General features: G+C 41.9%; 1 protein-coding gene across 2 annotated transcripts in view; it reads left to right on the forward strand.

The window, feature by feature from the left end:
* SUPT3H (SPT3 homolog, SAGA and STAGA complex component) overlaps window positions 1–24,969 on the forward strand; it is a 576,749-nt gene that overhangs the window by 282,955 nt on the left and 268,825 nt on the right. For both annotated transcript variants that reach the window (XM_077291574.1, XM_077291575.1), the window contains one exon: window positions 4,858–4,942. In XM_077291574.1, coding sequence (XP_077147689.1) covers window positions 4,858–4,942 — 85 coding nt within the window. The remainder of the gene's footprint in view (window positions 1–4,857; window positions 4,943–24,969) is intronic.

The raw sequence follows: 24,969 nt of genomic DNA on the forward strand, positions 1-24,969 counted from the left end.
ATGGATGATGTCATTCAAAACTAAAACTTGTCCCACAAACCGTAAACCCTCCCCTCATACTACTATATCAGCAGTCAATTAAAAAGTTCTGAAAGCAAGAAAAAAACAAAATCACAAAAATGGAAACTGGCTGCATTAAGGATTTTCTCTTAACATTTTGAAGGCCATGCTCAGATAAGCCTTTTTACATACATGTGCTGTCTGAGTTGACATTGGGAAGCACCTGAACTGCACATTGACGAATAGTGCTGATTAATGAATAGGGCAGTTCAGATGAGTGGGGACAGTACACCAGGGCCATGTCAATGTAATGGGGTCAAGTCAGTGCACTGGGGGGCAGGTTAATGGAATGGGGTCATGCAGTGCTGTGGGGACGTGTCAATGTAATGTGGTCAGGTAAGTGCACTGGAGGGCTTGTGAATGCATTGGGGTCATGCCAGTGTACTCGGCATGTCAATGCATTGGGGTCTTGTCAGTACACTGGTGGGTGTGTCAATTCATTGGGGTTGTGTCAGTACACTGGTGGGTGTGTCAATTAATTGGGGTTATGTCCGTACACTGGTGGGCATGTCAATTCATTGGGGTTGTGTCAGTACACTGGTGGGTGTGTCAATTCATTGGGGTTGTGTCAGTACACTGGTGGGCGTTTAAATTCATTGGGGTTGTCAGTACACTGAGGAGGCATGTCAATTTTATTGGGGTCGTGTCAGTACACTGGGGGTCGTGTCAATACTCAGGGTGTATCAATGCATTGGGGTCGTGCCAGTACACTGGGGTCATGTCAATCCTCTGCGGCCTGTCACTACCCTCAGATGCTTTATGCTACTTCCTATGCTGACGGAGATAGACTAACTTCAGTAAAAAATAATATATATATACACACTGGTAAAAAAAAAATAAAGGGAACACTAAAATCCCACATCCTAGATATCACTGAATGAAATATTCCAGTTGTAAATCTTTATTCATTTCATAGTGGAATCTGTTGAGCACAATAAAACCTAAAAATGATCAATGTAAATCACAACTAATATCCCACGGAGGTCTGGAGTTGGAATGATGCTCAAAATCAAAGTGGAAAATTAAGTTACAGGTGGATCCAACTTCATTGGAAATGCCTCAAGACAAGGAAATGATGCTCAGTAGTGTGTGTGGCCTCCACGTGCCTGTATGACCTCTCTACAACGCCTGGGCATGCTCCTGATGAGGCAATGGATGGTCTCCTGGGGGAACTCCTCCCAGGCCTGGACTAAAGCATCCCGTCCGCCAACTCATACACAGTCTGTGGTGCAACGTGACGTTGGTGTATGGTATGAGATATGATGTCCCAGATGTGTTCAATCGGAATCAGGTCTGGGGAACGGGTGGGCCAGTCCATAGCTTCAAGGCCTTCATCGTGCAGGAACTGCTGACACACTCCAGCCACATGAGGTCTGACATTGTCCTGCATTAGGAGGAACCCAGTGCCAACTGCAGCAGCACATGGTCTCACAAGGGGTCTGAGGATCTCATCTCGGTACCTAATGGCAGTCAGGCTACCTCTGGCGAGCACATGGAGGGCTGTGCGGCCCTTCAAAGAAATGCCACCCCGCCCCATTACTGTCCCACTGACAATCCAGTCATGCTGAAGGATGTTGCAGGCAGCAGATCGCTCTCCCCAGCATCTCCAGACTGTCACGTTTGTCACATGTGCTCAGTGTGAACCTGCTTTCATCTGTGAAGAACACTGTGCGCCAGTGGCGAATTTTCCAATCCTGGTGTTCTGTGGCAAATGCCAAGCATCCTGCACGGTGCTGGACTGTGAGCACAACCCCCATCTGTGGATGTTGGGCACTCAGACCACCCTCATGGAGTCAGTTTCTAACTGTTTGCGCAGACACATGCACATTTGTGGCCTGCTGGAGGTCATTTTGCAGGGCTCTGGCAGTTCTCTTCCTCCTTGCACAAAGGCTGAGGTAGCGGTTCTGCTGCTGGGTTGTTGCCCTCCTACGGCCCCCTCCACGTTTCCTGGTGTACTGGCCTGTCTCCTGATAGTGCCTCCAGCCTCTGTACACTACACTGACAGACACAGCAAACCTTGCCACAGCTCACATTGATGTGCCATCCTGGATGAGCTGCACTACCTGAGCCACTTGTGTGGGTTGTAGAGTCCGTCTCATGGTACCACGAGTGTGAAAGCCCAACCAACATTCAAAAGTGACCAAAACATCAGCCAGAAAGCGTTGGTACTGAGATGTGGTCTGTGGTCCTCACCTGAAGAACCACTCCTTTATTGAGTGTGTCTTGATGATTGCCAATAATTTCCATCTGTTGTCTATTCCATTTGCACAACAGCATGTGAAATTGATTGTCAATCCTAAGTGGACAGTTTGATTTCACAGACGTTTGATTTACTTGGAGTCATATTCTGTTGTTTGTGTTCCCTTTAATTTTTTGAGCAGTATATGTATGTATGTGTATATATATATATATATACAGTGCCTACAAGTAGTATTCAACCCCCTGCAGATTTAGCAGGTTTACACATTTGGAATTAACTTGGCATTGTGACATTTGGACTGTAGATCAGCCTGGAAGTGTGAAATGCACTGCAGCAAAAAAGAATGTTATTTCTTTGTTTATTTTTTTTTTAAATTGTGAAAAGTTTTTTCAGAGGGTCATTTATTATTCAACCCCTCAACCCCCCAGAATTCTGTTTGGTTCCCCTAAAGTATTAAGAAGTAGTTCAGGCACAAAGAACAATGAGCTTCACATGTTTGGATTAATTATCTCTTATTCCAGCCATTTCTGACTATTTAAGACCCTCCCCAAACTTGTGAACAGCACTCATACATGGTCAACATGGGAAAGACAACGGAGCATTCCAAGGCTATCAGAGACAAGATCGTGGAGGGTCACAAGGCTGGCAAGGGGTACAAAACCCTTTTCAAGGAGTTGGGCCTACCTGTCTCCACTGTTGGGAGCATCATCCGGAAGTGGAAGGCTTATGGAACTACTGTTAGCCTTCCATGGCCTGGACAGCCTTTGAAAGTTTCCTCCCGTGTCGAGGCCAGGCTTGTCCGAAGAGTCAAGGCTAACCCAAGGACAACAAGGAAGGAGCTCCGGGAAGATCTCATGGCAGTGGGGACATTGGTTTCAGTCAATACCATAAGTAACGTACTCCACCGCAATGGTCTCCGTTCCAGACGAGCCCGTAAGGTACCTTTACTTTCAAAGCGTCATGTCAAGGCTTGTCTACAGTTTGCTCATGATCACTTGGAGGACTCTGAGACTGACTGGTTCAAGGTTCTCTGGTCTGATGAGACCAAGATCGAGATCTTTGGTGCCAACCACACACGTGACGTTTGGAGACTGGATGGCACTGCATACGACCCCAAGAATACCATCCCTACAGTCAAGCATGGTGGTTGCAGCATCATGCTGTGGGGCTGTTTCTCAGCCAAGGGGCCTGGCCATCTGGTCCGCATGCATGGGAAGATGGATAGCACGGCCTACCTGGAGATTTTGGTCAAGAACCTCCGCTCCTCCATCAAGGATCTTAAGATGGGTCATCATTTCATCTTCCAACAAGACAACGACCCAAAGCACACAGCCAAGAAAACCAAGGCCTGGTTCAAGAGGCAAAAAATCAAGGTGTTGCAGTGGCCTAGTCAGTCTCCTGACCTTAACCCAATTGAAAATGTGTGGAAGGAGCTCAAGATTAAAGTCCACATGAGACACCCAAAGAACCTAGATAACTTGGAGAAGATCTGCATGGAGGAGTGGGCCAAGATAACTCCAGAGACCTGTGCCGGCCTGATCAGTTCTTATAAAAGACGATTATTAGCTGTAATTGCAAACAAAGGTTATTCCACAAAATATTAAACCTAGGGGTTGAATAATAATTGACCCACACTTTTATGTTTAAAATTTATAAAAATGTAACTGAGCAACAAAACTTTTTGGTTTGTAAGATTTATGCATCTGTTAATAAATCCTGCTCTTGTTTGAAGTTTGAAGGCTCTAACTTATTTGCATCTTATTAAACCTGCTAAATCTGCAGGGGGTTGAATACTACTTGTAGGCACTGTATATATATATATATATATATATATATATATATATATATATATATATATATATATATATATATATATATATATATTGTGTGTATGTTTTTATATATATTATATTATATAATTTCTTTTTTTAGATATCTTTTTTATATAGCACCACATGGTATCCTTTGCTGTTTAGTGTGAGGTCAAATTTCAGATTTTCTACTTTTCTTTTACCTGAGCCCAAGGTACAATAAAAGGTCATGCTCAGGGTAGCGTGGCTTGGCCAAGAAGTCCAATAAAAGACATCTTCACCTGATAAATTGATCGTAGTTTGAATTGTACTTTAGAAATTATGGACTTATAGTTTCTGGGATTTTTTTTGTATGAAAACCACATTTTTGTATGCCATGCTCCCTTCACTGCCATGTTTGGGTACTGATATTAGAAGGCATTCAAGGAGGGTCGGTTACTCCGGAGGTTTCTTGAAGTCATCTGTAGGGCTCGGATCATTTCTTAACTTATCAAGGCTACAGAAGGTCTTCTTTTTTTGTTGTTGGTATTAGCAAACATGCTTTTAGGATCAGGAAAAATGCATATTTTTGAGAAAAATTGGTTGCAACCACCAAAAGGGTTAAACATAAAGGGGTTGTGCACAACTAGCGTCCAAGAGGCCATTAATACGGTGTTGTCCAGTGAGACCGAGCTTCGTGAGCATGCATCTTCTGATCTGTGGCATTTACAACCTTTTAGCCTTTTTGCCTTATTTTCATATTTATTTTTTGGTTCATTTCTTTTTGTTATCTGCTTTGCATTTTAGGTTTTCCCTTGGTGATGCGCGTCGCCCACTGCAGGAGACTGCTGTTCTGGTGGAAGACATTGTTCACACTCAACTTATAAATCTGGTAAATATTTTTTTCTCTTTAGATTTATCATTTTTTGTGATTTTGATGTTAAATATTTTAGAAAAAGAGATAAGAACCTTGATGGACAAACAATTGGGCTGCTACATTAATTCGGGAGATTTATTTATGTGCCTTTGTAGGTTCGGGAACATGATATTTTGGTTTCTTAAAAATCAAATTAAGTTCAGTCACCTGTGAGTGAGCTGGTGTCATTGTGTTCTTTGTGGGTTTATTTTGCTTTTGTTTTATTAAAAAAACAGGTCCATTACATGATTAAAACTGGACCATATGTAAGACGGTCCACAACTCTCTTTCCACTCGTAAACTCGCACTCCTGGCCCAAAGTTCTTTTTTATTTAATCGGAGAAAGTCAAGTTGCTATCACTACTAACCTTCTCATCTTGACTAACTATCGGCCATGTTCAATTCTGACACGTCTGATCCTCATTTACCCTGACTGGTCTTATTGACACCATGAGTCAACATAAATCTATTATTATAGGTGGCTAAACTTTGGATTCTATAGTATACAGTATATTTTCCCAACTGCTGCAGAACATCTTTAAAAAGAGAAGTACAATCCTCATCACTATCAATATCATTTAATTTTTCCTGTTCTTTAAAGGTTAGGCTTAAAGCGCATAAGAGGCCGAAAACTATGCTCATATGCCAAACCTGCACCATTACATCAGACTTGGTACTTTGTCCCCTTCTGGTCTCCTAACATCAACTTCCGTCAGGGAGGGCGTTATATGACCACTCATCAGCCGCAGTCTTCATATTTCATCCAAATATCAAGAAACATCTCTTCCTGTTTGGAAGAATTGTGGTTGCAGCCGTCAAATGACGCCAAAAACCAGGTTTTTAATGTCAGGAGACCAATGGGGGACACTGTACAGAATGTAGATGAATTGCACCAGTCCAGGAGGTGAGAACCATCCTGGGTTCATTATGTGTGTCATAAAGCCATTTGTTAAAAAAAAAAAAAAAAAAAAAAAGTTTCTCATGAAATTAGGATGAGTTGTACATTAGATGACCCTTAATGTACATCATTAAGAAAAGTACCAAGTTACTTGTGAGAAATGCTTACTTGTAAATTTTTGAAGTTCGCTGATCCCATAAAAAAAAAAATCACACCAATTTACTCCATGTGTAACACCGTTGTGGAATATGATTATTCTCTGTATCATGGCCTTGGTTGTCTCCAAATTATGTCACCCTTTTTGCCGCTTTCAAATAAATTGTCACTTCCGGTCAAAGTGACCAAAGAGTCTGGTCCCTCGGGTTAAAGGCATATGAAACAAGGACTCTTCATGGTGCCATGCCATTATTGGTGTGCCTCTTGTGGACCTAGTGAGTGTGCATGTGGCCATTGGGTTCCTTGGCCCCCTGAAACCATGCTCCTCCTACAGAAGTCAAATCTGGATTAAACAAGGACTTCTCAAGGTGGTGTGATATTATGAGTAACCCTCATGATTGTCTAGGCGGTGTGACCAATGGTTTCCTATTCACCTTGCCACCTGGCTTTTTATTTCTAAAGGAGCCAAATCTAGATTAAGCAAGAACTTTTCAAGGTTTTGTGCCATTATTGGTGTCCTTCCTGAGGGTCTTGAGGTTGTACATGTGACCATTTGGTTCCTCTACCTTTTGCCATCCGGTTCTTCCTACTAAAGCAGTGTCTTCCAAACTCCAGTCCTCATGGCCCTTAACACGTCATATTTTCATGATCTCGTTAGTATTCCACAGGTGATGGAATTGTTATTAAGGCATCAGAAACGGCCACAGGTTCTCTTACCTTTGCAATACTAAGTAAATCCTGAAAACACGATATGTTTGGGAGCCATGAGGATGGGGTTTGGGAAGCAGTGTTCTAAAGTAACAAAATCTGGATTAATCAAGGATGCTTCATGGTAGTGTGCCATTATTGGTGTCTCTCCTGAAGGTTTAGGGGTTGTTCATGTGACTATTGGCTTCCTAGGGCCCCATTCAACCTTCCAGAGGAGCCAAACGTAGATATTATTATTTAGCAGACCTGGGAGTGGCACTTTATGAAAATACTGGAACACACATTTGTTCTCCCTTAGGTTTGCTGACCAGAAGCTACCAGGCCCTGACCTTTAGTAAGGCCTTCTGGATCAAACAATTAGAATAAAGAGACCACAAGCTTTTGGAAAGTGATTGCAGTAGACTCCGTTCTTTGTGAGCCATTGGTTGATAACAGTGTGCAGACTAATGTCTGATAACGGTTCGTTTTTCACGTCCTTCCATGAAGCAGGTGGCTGCTGAACATGAAGCTTTATCACTGTTGGCTGTGACGGGACCTCACTATTTTCCTAGGAAGACTCGTGGAGCTTCCTGTAGCTAAGTGTTTATGTACTATCCTGAGTAGATAAATAGAATAGCAGACGTTTTCTTAACCTATCACCCGCTAAGCCTGTGCCGGGAAGTAGCAGACATTTCTCATGCAGGGTTCTCTTTTGCCTTGACATCTCCTAACTCCAAACAAGAAGTAGGCAAGTGAATGAGGGGGATCGGAGGGAGAAGAGACAGGACAGCAGGCAGACAAATTGCTTTTTTAACCTACTGCCTCCAGGCTCTAGACAGGCCTTTGGTGTAGAGGAAGTGAAAGTAGTTTTAGTAACTCATTGTTTTGACCTTTAATTGAGACTGGAGGAAGCGCTTAAATTAGATCTGCATGTACGTTCAATGCAGCGCCATGTGCTCGGGATCCAATAGAGGCTTATTGTAAAGAGATATAAAACAGGTTGAAAATGGGAACAGGAACCTTCATGTTTGGTGGCCTCTTAGCTGGTTGAGGGTTTACATTGGCAGATTTCTGCCCTGAGTAAATGCTAATCAACAATAGAACAACTCCGTCAATGGTCCTTCAAGGGATTTTCTGGAAAAATCTTGTCCATTGTTTTAAAAAGCAAGCTGTGCTTTACTCCCCCTACTGGGGTCCAGAGTCTCCACCACTGCTCCCAGTGTCTGTTATTGTTTGCAGTGCTGATGTCACCTTGACACTGCAGCCAATATCTGAGCTCCGCAAATCTGCCCGAGTAGAGCTGCTCAGATCCGTTAGGCTGATTGGCTGCAGCGCTGTTGATATAACATCAGTGCTGCAGACAATGGGAGCAGCTGCGGAAACTCAACGCTAAACCCAGGAAGAGGGGCTTCCGAAACCGGAATACTTTGACTATTCATGCTGAGTTTTTTGAGGAGTTATTTGAGCAAAAAAAAAGAGTGGAAACTCTCCAAATCCTTCTACAAAAATGTTAACGTTTCTGCTCTGTTTCCTCTAAATAAAAACCAACCAACCAAACAAAAAAAACACCTCCTAAAAAATCCTTGTTTGTGCACGTAGCCCAAGGTTCAAATATAGTGGCCACTGCAGGGGGAAAAGCACAATTTTCGTCATTTACAACAGGGGTGACACACCTTTCTGCCAAGGGCTATTTGGACATTTAAGCCATCCTTTGGGGGCCGTATAAATCGCGCTCTAACCCCACCCACAAAGTACGTCCTGACGTTGGCCCTTGTGTCGGGACGTAATCTTTCATTGCCCGCTTCTCAGCATGCAGTAGTGAACGCTGCAAGATCGGTGGCCATCAAAACACAGCTGCTGGCTCAAGCACTGCGGTCCCCAGGAATCTGTCCTGTGGATGGCGCAAAGGTCATCGTGCGTCGTAAACGGCCTTCGTTTGAATTGTTGATAAGTTTGTCTGATTTTTAATTAAATGTCATCACAATTTATTATTTTAATACCGTATAATGTAGGGAATTGCTTGTTTTAATGTTTTTGTTTTTATGAAATTAGATTTTTCTTTTAATTTTTTTTTTATTCTGACTGACATCCACCGCTTTGGGCCTCTCTACAGATGTTCCATCATCTGATTGCTGATCAGGCTTATAATAACGCTTTGATTTCCATGAGTATTTAGAGAGGTGTAGGTGCTCCTAGGTATTTCGGTGATTGCGGACACAATCATTACACTCTTGACTATTTCCAGACCCCTTAGATTTTCCTTTGATTGCCTCATTGTGTTTGACATTTGCTCTGTCAGAAGCTTTGTGTGTTTTAAAACTTCTCTTTAATGTTCTCCTTCCTCTTAGCTCTTTCTCGAGGGAAGATTTATTACCGCTAGGTATTCTTTTCCCAGTCTTCTAGCGAGCACATCATGAGGCCACTTCTCCTGTGGGGTTGTAACACAAATCATATCCATGTAACATGACTGTCCCTCAGGGCAGAGAGAGTAATGACTCCTTGCACAGTGGTTGTCTGGAGAGCACTAGGAAACACGGCGGGATCGATAACGAGACTTGACAGGAGCTGACCCCCGTTGCAAGGTTGCAGTGTTTCAACAGGTGTCTGTCCACAACCCCAGCCAAAAACAATCCACTCCACAGAGGCACGCTTCCCACCAGTCATAAAGACCACTGTTCTCTAATTTGACAACATTGCGGTCACTCTCATTATTGCTCTAAAGCCATTATTGTTCTACATGTTTTTTTTTTCTTTCTCATTGTCTGAAAACCACATGGGTGGATAAAAGAGAAAACCACTTGTGAGTTTCCAGGCATTTTTGAACAGTTAACACTTAAAATAAAAACCCTATTATTTTTTTCTAAGATAGGTATTTAAAGGGATTTTTTTCATTTGGACAATCCCTACTTATTAGAAAAGTTCCTTTGACAATAAAAATGCCACAAAGGTGTCCCTTCTAGACGTTCCAGTGATCTGCTATAATCTGGATGGAAACCTAGGCTTTTTCAGGTGGATTTCCACTGTGAAACCCACCTGGAAAAGCACTACCTAAACATTCAAAAGATTGAACTCCTATATTTCTATGTAAGGATGACTCACTGCTCATATGCTCAGGTTTTTGGGCATATTTTAACCACTAAGGGTTCCCAAAAACGCTAAGCCTTTAAAATAAGTGCTCTAACCATTCTTCAGGCGTTTCCTGCTCTGAAGATGTCCTATACTTTTGTAACAGAAGTCCGTGGGAAAGCTCAAAAAGATGCCCAGGCATCTTTTTGAGCAGCAGTCAAAAACGTTGAAAAAGTACTTAGAAACGTTGAAAAAGCACTAAGGAAATGACCAAAAAAAATTCTAAAAAAGACTTCATGAAAAAAAGTCAGACTAATTTCCTCAAAGTATCTTCCTATTGATAAACTCAGCAGGTTTCACTGCAGCCACACCAAAGGTAAAATTAAACATTACATAGAACCGAGAGTTATATATTTTTTTAGGGTTGTGAAAAACAACAGTGTCACGGGGTCCTTCTCCGGTATCACACAATCAACAGAGCTAGAGTATAGTAAACAATTCCAAGACCTTTATTTAGGCAAAAATGTGAAAGGTCTATATACGATTCACCACACAAAGGATAAAATAGTCCGGAACCCGAATGCAGTTCAGTAAGAGGATAAAAGTCCAACAATCCAGCAGACAGAGGATCACATAGTATATATATTCTTCTTTCTCTCGAAAGTGCTGTGAACACAATACTGTGGGGGCTGATATCAGATGGCAGCAACAGCCATTCATCAATTAGCAAATAACTCCTTCAAGAGAACACCATGAAAATAAGTAAAATAGAAATATACACCAAAAATGATACCCACATAGCATATCACACCATCACAAACAGGTTTTCTAGTGGAAACCACTTCAGGAAAGGCTTTTCTAAGGGTAGTTTTTGGACTAGTCTTTATTTTTGGGGGGTTTGTGCATACGATGTCATTTTCAGGCCCATTCCGCCTTGAATCCACCTGAAGAGACACAGCAAAAATGAACATCGTGCACTGTAAAAACAACATTCTTGCACAGCCTTTTGCTACCTTTAAGATTTAATCTTTTCAGGGTTGGGTAACATTAAATCTGTTAAAAGAAGTTGCAAGTCTTTTGTTTCAGGCAGCTTCTGCTCACCACTATAATGGGAAGTAAAGAGAAAAACTCTGACTACGGAGCTGTTGTAAGAAATGGCGGATGAGCTTCCAACAAAGCTGCTTCATAATAAAGACTGCTGGTGGTGTCCTAAAGTGGGTATAGGCAAAAAAAAAACTTGACATCAGAAAGAAAACATCGTGTGCACCTTTTGAAGTCATTCCTGGAGTGGTTTTGAAGATTATTTTTTTCCCTTCAAACGTTATACGCAGCCTTTTGAGTGCCTAGTTTGGAGATGATTCCATCAGGAGCTGCTTACTTTGTCTTTGTTTTATTTTAATTTCTCTCCCAGTCTGTGAAAGTATGGAGATTTGTTTCCCCATGTTCATGTCTAAACAATCAGGGAACTGAGGACTCAGACCATCTTGGTGAGGGTGCACCTACTCCTGATCAGTAAAGAATGGGGATTGTCAAACATCTCCTTGCAATGAAAAGAAAAAAAAGATCACCTAGGCATGGTGCCCTCTGATTAAAGGGTCTGGAGATGAGCAGATGTTCCACCACTCACCAGTGTCCTTGGGTCATTTGTTGGTTGATCTCGACTTTCAATGCAGACGGGCAGTGCTATTAGAAGTCCTACAATACCAGCAGAAAAAAATTCCTAAAATTTGTGACTATAAGCTGGCTTATTGTCGTGCATACGCGGCCACCACTCTACTGATGAAGGCCACGAGGTACAATGGAACCAACATGAATAATATGTTTACGGCACCCCCTTGCATATGCCATAACTGTCTTTGGTGAGAATACCCCATAATGCTGATCGTGTATGGTCTGATATAACTCGTAGCTGTATAAGATGACTAAAAGGATTAACATGTAATATATATTTTTTTTTGCTTAAAAGTATGTTTTGCCATAAAAAGATTTTTACTTCCTATTATCGGTCCAGTGATCCCAAAGTGCCAGAAATCTTGTTTCTAAAAAAAATTATCTGCACATGTACTAACTCCCTCCATTAATGTCATTTATTACTTCTTCAGTATTTTATTATGTAAGGTGTTGAGTATAGCAAAATAATAAAAGTCCAGAAGTAATGTCTGTCTAAAGGGGTTTTCCAGGACTTTGTTATTGATATTATTCCGGTGGAACTCTTGGCTCCCCCATCGATCAGCTGTTTGTAGCTTCCACATTGGATCGGATGTTCACAGTATACACAGGCAGAAGAGCACAGCGCCGTATACTGTGTAGTGGCCATTCACAAGTACTGCAGCTCAGCTCCTATCAAAGTGAATAAGAGCTTCCTGTTATGTAGAATTGTTTCTCATTGGGAAGGATCAGATAACTTTCCTGGCTTCATAAAAACGTGGACTGTTCAAAAGAGAAACAGAAATATAATTAATATTCACATTTTTACTCCAAAAAAAGAAATTCAAAGTTGTCACACACTAGGGAAATGGGGTAGAATTGGAAAGTGGCGATCTAGTTTAATACATGTTCCACTCTGAGAGCTCTATGTGCGCCATGCCAGACATTCACCTGTTCCACTCTACGAGGCCTCTTCATGCCCCATGCAAGATATTCACATGTTCCACTCTACGTTCCCCATGCAGGACTTTCACATGTTCCACTTTACGAGGCCTTTTCATGCTCCATGCAGGACTTTCACATGTTCCACTTTACGAGGCCTCTATGTGCCCCATGCAGGACATTCACATATTCTACTCTACGTGCCCCATACAGGACAATCACATGTTCTACTCTACGAGGCCTCCACGTCCTCCATGCAGGACATTCACACGTTTCACTCTACGATGCCTCTACGTGCCCCATGCAGGACATAAACATGTTCCACTCTACGAGGCCTCTAGATGCCCCATGCCGGACATTCACATGTTCCACTCTACGTTCCCCTTGCAGAACATTCACATTTTCCACTCTGAGGACTCTACGTGCCCCATGCAGGACAATCACATGTTTCAATCAACGAGGTCTCTACATACCCCATGAGGGACATTCACATGTTCCACTTTATGAGGCTTCTACATGCCCTATGCCAGACATTCACATGTTCCACTCTACCAGGCCTCTTCGTATCCCATGCTGGACATTCACATGTTCCACTCTACGAGGCCTCTACATGCTCCATGCCGGACATTGATATGCTTCACTCTACGTGCCACATGCAGGACATTCACATGTTCCACTCTAAGACTCCTCTAGGTATCCCATGCAGGACATTCACATATTCCACTCTGAGGCCTCTACGTGGCCCATGCCGGACATTCACATGTTCCACTCTACAAGTCCACTACGTACCCCATGACAGAGATTCACATGTTCCACTCTGCGAGGTTTCTACATACCCCATGCTGGATATTCATATGTTTCACTCTATGAGGCCTCTATATATTCCAATCAGGACATTCACATGTTCCACTCTACGAGGCCTCTACGTGTCCCATGCCGGACATTCTTATTAAAGATTATGGGGTAGTGAGCGAAGGAATTTCTTAAATAGGAAAGGAAGCAAATCTATTTCAAGATTTAATTAGACAGATAACAAATAATAATATTTCTGTTGTTTTTTGTTTCTTCCCATGGAGGTCAGACTTTCAGGATAACTTTCATTTCTATCTATTGCCAATGTCAGGAACAAACAAAATAGTGTTGATGAGTTCCATACTTTTGTCGTTTCTTCTTCTATATTTTTTGCATGTTTATATATTTATATATATGTGTGTGTGTGTGTGTATATGTATTATTATTATTATTATTATTATTTATTGTTATAGCGCCATTTATTCCATGGCGCTTTATAAGTGAGGAGGGGTATACATAATAAAAACAAGTACAATAATCTTGAACAATACAAGTCAAAACTGGTACAGGAGGAGTGAGGACCCTGCCCGCGAGGGCTCACAATCTACAAGGGATGGGTGAGGATACAGTAGGTGAGGATAGAGCTGATCGTGCAGCGGTTGGTTGATCGGTGGTTACTGCAGGTTGTAGGCTTGTCGGAAGAGGTGGGTCTTCAGACTCTTTTTGAAGGTTTCGATGGTGGGCGAGAGTCTGATGCGTTGTGGTAGAGGGTTCCAGAGTAGGGGTGATACGCGAGAGAAATCTTGTATACGATTGTGGGAAGAGGAGATAAGAGGGGAGTAGAGAAGGAGATCTTGTGAGGATCGGAGGTTGCGTGTAGGAAAGTACCGGGAGATGAGGTCACAGATGTATGGAGGAGACAGGTTGTGGATGGCTTTGTACGTCATGGTTAGGGTTTTGTACTGGAGTCTCTGGGCAATGGGGAGCCAGTGAAGGGATTGACAGAGGGGAGAGGCCAGAGAATAGCGGGGGGACAGGTGGATTAGTCGGGCAGCAGAGTTTAGAATAGATTGGAGAGGTGCGAGAGTGTTTGAGGGGAGTATGTTAGTATATATGTATATATATATATATATATATATATATATATATATATATATATATATATATATATATATACACACACACATATATACACGGTACAGACCAAAAGTTTGGACACACCTTCTCATTTAAAGATTTTTCTGTATTTTCATGACTATGAAAATTGTACATTCACACTGAAGGCATCAAAACTATGAATTAACACACGTGGAATTATATACTTAGCAAAAAAGTGTGAAACAACTGAAATTATATCTTATATTCTAGGTGCTTCAAAGTAGCCACCTTTTGCTTTGATGACTGCTTTGCACACTCTTGGCATTCTCTTGATGAGCTTCAAGAGGTAGTCACCGGGAATGGTTTTCACTTCACAGGTGTGCCCTCTCAGGTTTAATAAGTGGGATTTCTTGTCTTATAAATGGGATTGGGACCATCAGTTGTGTTGTGCCGAAGTCTGGTGGATACACAGCTGATAGTCCTACTGAATAGACTGTTAGCTGCTTTTTTCTTACTATAATAGAAATTCTAAGTAAAGAAAAACGAATGGCCATCATTACTTTAAGAAATTAAGGTCAGTCAGTCCAAAAAATTGGGAAAACTTTGAAAGTGTCCCCAAGTGCAGTGGCAAAAACCATCAAGCGCTACAAAGAAACTGGCTCACATGAGGACCGCCCCAGGAAAGGAAGACCAAGAGTCACCTCTGCTTCTGAGGATAAGTTTATCCGAGTCACCAGCCTCAGAAATCGCAGGTTAACAGCAGCTCAGATTAGGGACCAGGTCAATGCCACACAGAGTTCTAGCAGCAGACACATCTCTACAACAACTGTTAAGAGGAGACTTTGTGCAGCAGGCATAGAAAGAACTTTAAATGAGAAGGTGTGTCCAAACTTTTGGTCTGTACTGTATGTATATATATATATATATATATATTTATTTATTTATCACTTCTTTCAAAGTCTCATGCTCAAAAGGAATTTTTAATAATCGATAATGATCCAAATCATCTTCTCTGTATTTCTGTTTTTATTCTGGCTTGAAGAGGTTGTTCATACACTTAAAGTAAATGAAAAAAGATGCTCAACATTGTGTAAAAGAATAAAATAACTAATAATCATTTTACTAATCTTTGATGTTACATTCCCAATGCATCTCGAATCCCATGCTGGTTTTTGTTTTTCCTGCTCTGTCTTTATATGACCAGGGATGTGGAGTCCGTGTCCATTTTAGTCGGTGTTATAGCATAGTGGATGGGATTTAAAGAATTACCATGTCCACTATGCGTCCACAGACTGCAGCATTTCAATCTCTCTTGCGGAGACGCTAGACTCCGCAAGAGAAATTTCACCAATAGAATGTATTGGATGCCGTGAATCCGCACGGTTCAGTGTCACTTTTATCCCCATTAAAATGGAGTCCGATTCATAAAATATATAATAAATTGGGTTCAGTTGTTCAGTGCAGGATGTGCTGTAAATGTTTTCATAAGAATTTGGGAAAGTTATGAAATGTCCTATAAATGTCTCTTCTCTTCCTGATCGAAGGATCTCGGCTTTTAGTTGAGATGAATCTGTGCTGCACTTTATGTAGATGCTCAGTATTGAGGCAGGGCTGTGGGGTTAGAGTCGGAGCCAGCATGTGACCCAAGAATCATTTGACTGGCTTGGTATCATTAAGGTGACTGTTATTTCTATTACTTAATATTCCACATATTACATACTAATATTCCATAATATTCCACCACTTTAAGTTTGTTTTTTTTCAAATTTTAACTAGTTGGATAGTAACCTTAAAATAACTTTTTTTTTCTACTTTTACATATCAAGTGGAGGAGAAGGATTCAAGAATCAGTGATTGTGGCATTTGGCCCTCTCCGCCAGTCCCATAATTAAGGAATCGTACAGAAGTGCACATACACATACTCAACCTCCACTCCCTTCAGACGGGCCTGTTCTCAGGAATGGTGGAGGTCCCAGTGGTCAGAAACCACAGCCAGGTTTTGGTTAGGGGACATTTTCCAAACTTGGCAAAACCCTTTAAGATTGTGTTGGGATTTCCTGCTAGGGAAGGAGAGAGTGCTGCCTTATTCATGGCCGGGACACAGAACTTCAGACGTGGCTACTGCAGAGATGACAGATTGTAGAAACGAAATACTAAAATAAAAGGAAAAAATTAATTATTCTACCTGTGATGTTCATTAGATGTCAATAACTGTAAGCCATAGCATATTGAAAAAAAACAACTTGTATTAAATTTGGTGCATGTCATCTGTTTTATGTAATGAAAGGGGTTGTCCGACTTGAAAGAATATTTATATATTTTTTTAAGGGAAGGTTTATAAAAGCTTAAAATGGAGGGAAAACTTTAACTGGTTGCTTTGTTGATTGAAGTTCTTCGGTCACGTGACTGCTGAAGCCTGTGATTGGGTGCAGGTTCAGATTCGGTGACGCCTACTTCCAGTCATCTGACCACTTCAGCCAATCATTGGCCTCAGCAGCCAGGTGGTTGAAGAACTTGACGCATCAGTTGTTGGTAGAGTGCAAATAGGCTGGAAAGACTGGCTCCGTTTGCCACATTGGTGATCTGTGGCCGACCTATGGGAGCCCTGAGAACCACATCTTGCCTGACAGCATCCACAGCTTTTATTTTGATTAGTTGTCCAGGTGCCACGTCACATGTGCCTCACGCTACAGCCATTGACGTTGCGCCAGACCACCTAATCACAAAAAGAGCTGTGGATGCCATCAGGCAAGAAGCCATTCTCAAGGTTTCCATCGAGCGACCACAGACCAACAAATCGATTTCCACCAACTCTATTTCTCAGTATTGCCGAAAACATTGGCGCGGAGGAACGACAGGAGGTAGAGCTGATTAAGTGCAGTAGAACAAAAACAATTTATAGCAAGAATTGAAGATCTCATCCATTTCTGGTCTCACATCAGATATCAACACCCATAACCACAAGATCAATTTCACCCTCTGGCAACGGAGCCATGACATTTTGTGGTGTTCATCCAGCTCCTTGTGCATAATGTAAAGTTCATTTCTTCCCCTAATCCATTTCATTATCCCGTCCCTGCTACCAGTGCTATAAATATGATCTCCGCAAGCCCCCTGCTCTAATTCCAGCTTGTCCCCCCCACCTCCACCTCAGACGGTAACACTAGACACTCAATTTCCACATTTCTGAAATTCCCCAGAAGAGGCGATTTTAAAAATGAAAACACTGCCTGCATTAACTTAAATAATCCAGAGGGATAAACAATGGTAAAATAGCAGGCACCGCTCGCTCCTCCGTCTGGTATTCGCAAACAGACCCGCTTGCCACCCGAGTGACTGAAATAAGTCCCTGTTTTATGAGGTTTGCTTTAAAAGACTCGTAAAGTTTCCCTGTGCAGGACATTAATTAGCGAGGTTATCAAAATAAGACAAACTAATATAATTTGTGATTGTATAAAATAAAGGAAGTGGAGGTACCACTGGGAGCTAATGAGTCACAGGATGGAAGCAATCTGCTGGCTAACTAAACATTAAGACTTTGTACTAAGTCACTTGGTGTATACACAACTCGGCAAACCGGAACCTGCCCTGTGTTTATATGAATGGGATAAAGAAGCTCATAGAAACCATCTGAGACAAATCCCTGTAATATCCCATTAACTCCTCCTATAAGCTAAACGAAACGCCCTACAGATATGTATGATGAGGTTGTGGCATACCTGTCATAAATATTTGTGGATATAAAGCCACCAATAGTCATTCTCCCGTGTCGAGAACATTCTGATGCCTAGAGAACTCCTACAGTGAGAATTTCTGTAGACTGAGAAAATCTATAGAAGCAATAAGTCTTTGGGTACATACCATAGATTCTTGACTTGGATGCCATATTTGGTGAGATCTGGATTTTTTGCCTTGACAGAGTCTTTCAACTTTCATTCCAGTCTAAGAACCCAATAACCAATAGATGGTTAAAAGTTTAAAGGATTGATTTAGAGAATCCCATTTTGAAAATCTTATTAGGGAGCCTAAAGGCTCTCATTTATTTGGGCTAAAAAGCATTGGAAGGACACTCTACTGGGTTCATTGGGCAAGTAATCCTTCATTTCTCCTGTGGTGGTAATCCTGTCTTGAGTTGAGTTGAATTTCTGTAGATCTAAAAAGCCTTACATCCTTTGGTCCTCAGTTTGTTGATGTGGATGTCTTAAATTTGCTAGATTTAGATATTTAACTTGCTTGAAGCTTCCAACTTTTATTCTAGATTGATGACCCAACAAACTAATTGTCAAATCGTTAAAGAAACATGGCACTCTCATCTACTAAGGACCGGCTTCAGAGAGCATTACTCTTTGGAGTACTTGATATACTTTTGAGGTCACATAATATAAATGGGTTTTTTTTATTTGGGTTCTAGCAAACGATTGATTTATTGATCACTATGATGGTCCATTAGGGGTGATGGGTGCGGTTTTAAAGTGTGCGGTTGTGTACCAACACTGGATGGTATAATACTTAATACTGTTGATCAGATCAATGTATTGTTAAAAGGGTTGTCCACCACAGTGATACTAATGACTGATCCTTTGATCCAAAACCCAGGATTCCCACACATCAGCTGTTACCAGGTCTGAAAATGGAGGACAGATGTCAACAATGTACGGAGCTGGTAACTGCTTCTTCGACACATTAGTGACCACTTGCTGTAGATGGTGGTAACTTGTTGATCGTTGCGGTCCAGCAGCTGATATCTGCACCGTTGGTATACTGCCTTTTTTGGCAGCCCCACGGAGAACAAATGTTGCGGTGATAGGCCATGCACACTACCGCTCCATTTTAATGGGGATAAAAGTGCCACTGAACCGTGCGGATTCCCGGCATCCAATACATTCTACTGATGAAATTTCTCTTGCGGACTATAGCATCTCCGCAAGAGAGATTGAAATGCTGCGGTCTGTGGACGCATAGTGGACATGGTATTTCTTTAAATCCCATCCACTATGCTATAACATCTGGCCCCTGTCGGTTTGACGCTGCATAAATACGCAGCATCAAACCCGCCGCAGTTCCTGATCATAGGCACAGACCCTTCAGACCAAAATGAGTTGACCAGTTTTTATTTCCACAATGTCTTTGAAACACTGGACTAGCATCTTTTTTAAGTGAAAAAACAATTAGTCTATGCAATTTGTTTTTTTTTTCACTTGAAAAATATGCTAGTCCAGCTCATTTTGGTCCTAAGGATTCTTTAATATCCGGCGCAGCCCAATATTGTGTTATCGTCCAAACTGGTCAATCACCCTAGAAGATATCATCCTTCAGCCACAAGGCAGCAGCAGCTGATATCTTCCATTGTTCATAGGAGATGTGCCTGCACACAACCTGCTCAGATGAGCACCTTCCTCTGCAGCTAAAAGTTTATCCCTCAATGGTCTTGTGCACTTTTGTTCCCCTACAGTTTTTCTACCATTCTGCTGATTTGTCTGGTCCCAGCAGCTGGACCTGCATCAGTAGGTAAAAACAAGTTATCGCCTTTCCACAAGATAGGTGATAACTTGCTTTTACTGGCCAACCCTGTAAGTTGTTCTTATCCTCCATTCCTTGAAGTGGTTTTCTCAAGAAGAGTTACCCTGTTCATATGCCGTTTAGCGCATATAGACATCATAGAGATTGGTCCTCTTCTCGAGACCCCTGTCTAAGAGCCAGAAGGAAGAGCAGCAAACTTTCTGGTGGTCTCAAATTGTCCTTAACTTACAAGGATCATCACTCATATCAACTGTTTGCGGATAATACTACAAATACCCAACTAGCCATGGCCTCACCCAGGCAAAACTTTGTTTGCTAAAAATACTGGGATCTTCACACAGGGCGATCAGTGGTGCTATTTTGACCTTCAAATATGGCAGAATCTGGGAAAGAGCCTTCTGATGTAGATATGAAGAGCTTTAATTGCCGTTAAAGCTTTTCTTTTCTGAAGACTACAAATATTGTGTGTAGATGGAAGATCAAATTCTGTTAGTCTACATACACCACCAGCACCATGGAGGACCATAAAAATCCCAGGCAAGAGAAATAATAATTAAAATGCCTTTATTAATACAAATAGCAAATAGTAATAGAAATGATACATTAAAAGTGTGCACACAACATAACAAGTAATAATTATACCAGACATAAAATCAATATATTATAAAAAGACCAAAGGTGACTCACTAGACCTCAATGTAATACCTCCTGCTAGAACAACAGTTCATTATATAATAAAGAACAAAAGAAAATGTGTATGGATAATAGAAAAGTGCAAAAAATGCAAAAAGTGTCACATAAAATGCAATCACAAATTGATAGTCTCCATATAGGAGTAAAAGTGCAAAGAGGCAAGTAAAACAGGTGGCTATGCCTTTATGTCCCACATGATAGTAAAACTTCAAAAGGACATAAAGTGCAGAGTGCAAAGATACAAATATAAGTGTATCAAAGGTAGTGAGGTAATAGGAGGGCACCCCGACGCGCATTTCGGAAATATTTTCCTTCGTCAGGGGTGGACCACCAGGTGGAGCTCAGGAGCTTAATGAATACTATTTATACATTGCCCTCAATAATAAACCTGTATGCAATAATACATAATAAACCTGAGCTCCTCCTAGTGATGGCGCTAGGTAGCCAAAAAATAATGAAATAATTTCCATAGACGTTGCTCCAGAACTTGAGGTTAGTTCTGCTGCATGCCACCATGCCTCCTTTCTCTTCCTCTGTAGTTCATTTGACTGCATTTAGTATCTATGGTATTTCCGAACGCTGCCTTGACTCAAAGTATCTGTATTTCTGAAATATAATATATCCACTCTGATCCTATCCATTATCTGCATTGTCTGATTACACATAAGCGCCATAGACAAGGCTGCTATAATTGGATAAATACTCTTTCTCCATCCAAGACTGGTAGTCTGGAGGATGTGTGAAGAGCGTGGAGAAGTGCTTGCAGATCCTCCGCGCTGGTTCCCTTTCTGTCTGAGCGCTCTATAATTGGCTGCAGGCATACGGGGCCTTATATTTGGCAGTAGATGTCAACATACCAGCTTAAAAATTGATGTTGTCTCCATCGAGGTTGAAGGATCAAAAAGGTAGAATGTCATTTTGACAGAATGTTCCTGTTTCGTATTTGATGCTTAATGTTCTGCGACATGTGAGCTGGCTGAGATGCAGAAACGTTCTTCAGGTCATGTGAGGACTGCGCACCGTTGGTAGTAACCCATAGCATTATACATGGACTTGTTCACAAATCTTCAACTTTGTTTTAATATCGGCCTGTACAAACAAGCTGCCGATCTGCCGACAAACGAGTGGAAAGCTTGTGCATCTGGCGGTTGGATTGTTAATGGCGACATAATAATCCTCCTTGTTAGCAGCAGTTTTCCATGTGACAGGAGATATGCTGCTGACCACATGCATGTTGTATGAGGACAGAGCAAATACATTAACGAAAGTCTTGACCTCGTATAGTTTGTTTTGACCCTTGCAAACAGGTCGATGATAAACTTGAAATCTGTGGCTCATTCACATGGCAGCAGAAACCCAAATCCAGAGTGGTTCCTATACTTGACTTTCAAAGTTACTGGGTTTTTTTGTATAAAGTTTATAAATCATACTACTCCTGATATTCTTCCTTAAGTATATAAGTATAGATGTTCCTGGAGCAATAGCTTACCCCACACATTATGAGGATCTTACACACAAGATGGTTCTCCTACAACTCCCTGCCCCCCACATACAGTATGATGCCCCCAGTCACCCTCACACAGGTTCATGCCCTTCCAGCTCCACAAACCGTATGATGCCCCAACAGTCTTCCACACAGTATGATGCGTGTATGATGCCCCACATGCAATATGATGCCCCCTAGTCACCCTTACACAGCTTCATGTCCCCACAGCTCCACTAACAGTGTGATGCCCACACACGCAATATGATGCCTCTAGTCACCCTCACAGAACTTCATGTCCCCACAGCTCCGCAAACAGTATGATGCCCCAACAGTCTTCCACACAGTATGATGCGTGTATGATGCCCCACATGCAATATGATGCCCCCTAGTCACCCTTACACAGCTTCATGTCCCCACAGCTCCACTAACAGTGTGATGCCCACACACACAATATGATGCCTCTAGTCACCCTCACAGAGCTTCATGTCCCCACAGCTCCGCAAACAGTATGATGCCCCAACAGTCTTCCACACAGTATGATGCGTGTATGATGCCCCACATGCAATATGATGCCCCCTAGTCACCCTTACACAGCTTCATGTCCCCACAGCTCCACTAACAGTGTGATGCCCACACGCAATATGATGCCTCTAGAGCTTCGTGCCATTCCAGCTCCACAAACAGAATAATGCCCAACAGTCTCCCATGATGTCCCTAGTTTCCCTCGCACAGCTTCATATCCCCACAGCTCTACAAACAGTATGATGCCCCAACAGTTTCCCACACAGTATGATGCGTGTATGATGCACCACATGCAATATGATGCCCCCTAGTCACCCTCGCACAGCTTCATGTCCCCACAGCGCCACAAACAGTATGATGCCCCAACAGTCTCCCACACAGTATGATGCACCGTAGACTCTCACACACAGTATAATGCCCCCACTGCCCTCAACGAAGTATGAGTCTCCCACACCCAATGCGATGTCCCTAATTACCCTCACACAGTGTGGTGCGCCCACATGCTTTCCACGCACACAATATGATGGCCCCTACAGATCCACACATACAGTATGAAGGCCCTCAGTTTTTTCCAACAAATACTGACTGACAATAACAAAATAAGAACAATTCTACCTTGTTTCCCATATGAACAGCTTTAGTCTGTGCTGTTTGTGCCTGCTGAGCGGACCTTCACACCACAATCTAGTGATGTCTTCTGCCCTGAGCCTCAAGAACAAAGGCTGAATGGTGGAACAGAGAACCTTTCTCCACCTTTGTATTTAACTATATCTGCATCTTGAGGCTGCAGATACCTTTGAAATAGAAACCTTGGGTGGGGGACAGCTGTGTGGTGCAGTACGCCACTGCTTCCAGCCCTTTGGCTGTCCCAGTCTGCTGTTTGCCCATGTCTGTCCAGTACTCAATTGGTCTGTAAATCATAATCAAACCATTAAAGTCTATAGGGATCCATTAGAAACTGAAGATATCATTTATGTTTCAGTTTTCCAACCAGGTACGTCGTCCTGCTTCAGGTTTTTAATAGGTTGAGGAATAAGTGGATGCAACACAGATGACACATGAGAAAAAATGGCTAATTTCTGATAGATGTAAAAAGGGAAATTGATGTCTGGTAGAACTGAAGCCATGATGCCAACGTGAAGAGAAGCCAAGGGATTATTTAGAAATTGGTCCAATTTCCATCCTGAAATGAACATTCATTTTGTCGTGTGTATGGAGTGCGTTTTTCACCTGTGTACATGTAAGTATTAGGTCATTTTTTTTCCATTTTTTCCATGTGTATTATCTCTATTTTTAGGTCAAATGCAGTCGTCTGTACCTCCCACTTCGACTCCTCAACCGGCCACTGGTTTCCTTGCTCAAACTCAACACCCTCAGTTGCTTATTTTATATGAGAAAAATTCTCTACCTTGGTCCTTTTCTACTTCCTGATGCCCAAACCGTAACATAGGTGACCTCCGGCAGGCCAGAGACCTCCTGTGGAGACCTTCTGCTCTACATGGGGTCTCTGGCCTCACTGAGCTCACCTTAAGAGACACCTGAGCTACGGTTTGACAGGTGTACCACCCCAGTCAAACTCCTGACACTCTCATTTTCCCACACCCTCTTTATCAAATGCATTAAAAGTGAGGATGAAATTAACCCTCCCAATGTTGGATGGACCTCCCTGTCCTCCAGAATTCTCAGTGCAAACTCATGTAAGATTTTTTTTTGCAGGCAAGGAAAAAAAATTACATAATTTTTATCTTTTTTTTTTTAAATTCTGAAAATTAAAATAACTTTTTTGTACTTTTGGAGACACTTGTGCATTTAGACATTCTTGCTCCGGAATGCCAGATTCCATAGGATCCGTTTTTCAGTTTCTCGCCTGAGTCCCTTGGTCTGAACGTCCAGGTGACACCTTAGAGATCAGCAGACACAGCCGGGCTTTGAACCTACTGTACACGTTCCCCGCAGCCTCTCGCAGAACATCACCTTATCTGATTTCAAACAAACTCCATGGTTTTCGAGTCGGTGTGTTTCCGAAGATCGTCTTGTTAGAAGAATTATGCCGTCAAAGTGGCCACAGCTGACTTTGGTTTTGTGTTTAATCCACCTGATTGGAAGCTACAGGTTCTTGCAGTGTCTGAGCTTTGTACAGCGACCTCTAGTGGTCACTGCCTCGGGTTTTATCACAAGTCATGGAAACCTTGAATTTTATGTTAATGATTTTTTTCCACCAATTTTCAGGGAGCAAATTTTAATAACTTTTCCAAAACTACGGTAAGGCTATGTTCACACGTTGCACTTTTTGATGCATTTTTCCCCACAGGCAAAATCTGCTCACTTGTCAGTAAAGAAGCAACATAAAAAAGCAAGTTTTGCCACTTATTTCTGCTGCATTTTTTTGCTGCGTTTATAGGTTTTGGGGTTTTTTTGCTGCATTTTTTGCTGCGTTTATAGTGCTTTTTCATTGCATTTTTGTCAGGGTACATTTGTATCTTTTGCATGCTGATA

The sequence above is a fragment of the Ranitomeya variabilis genome, chromosome 2 (assembly GCF_051348905.1).
Source record: "Ranitomeya variabilis isolate aRanVar5 chromosome 2, aRanVar5.hap1, whole genome shotgun sequence".
Taxonomy (NCBI): domain Eukaryota; kingdom Metazoa; phylum Chordata; class Amphibia; order Anura; family Dendrobatidae; genus Ranitomeya; species Ranitomeya variabilis.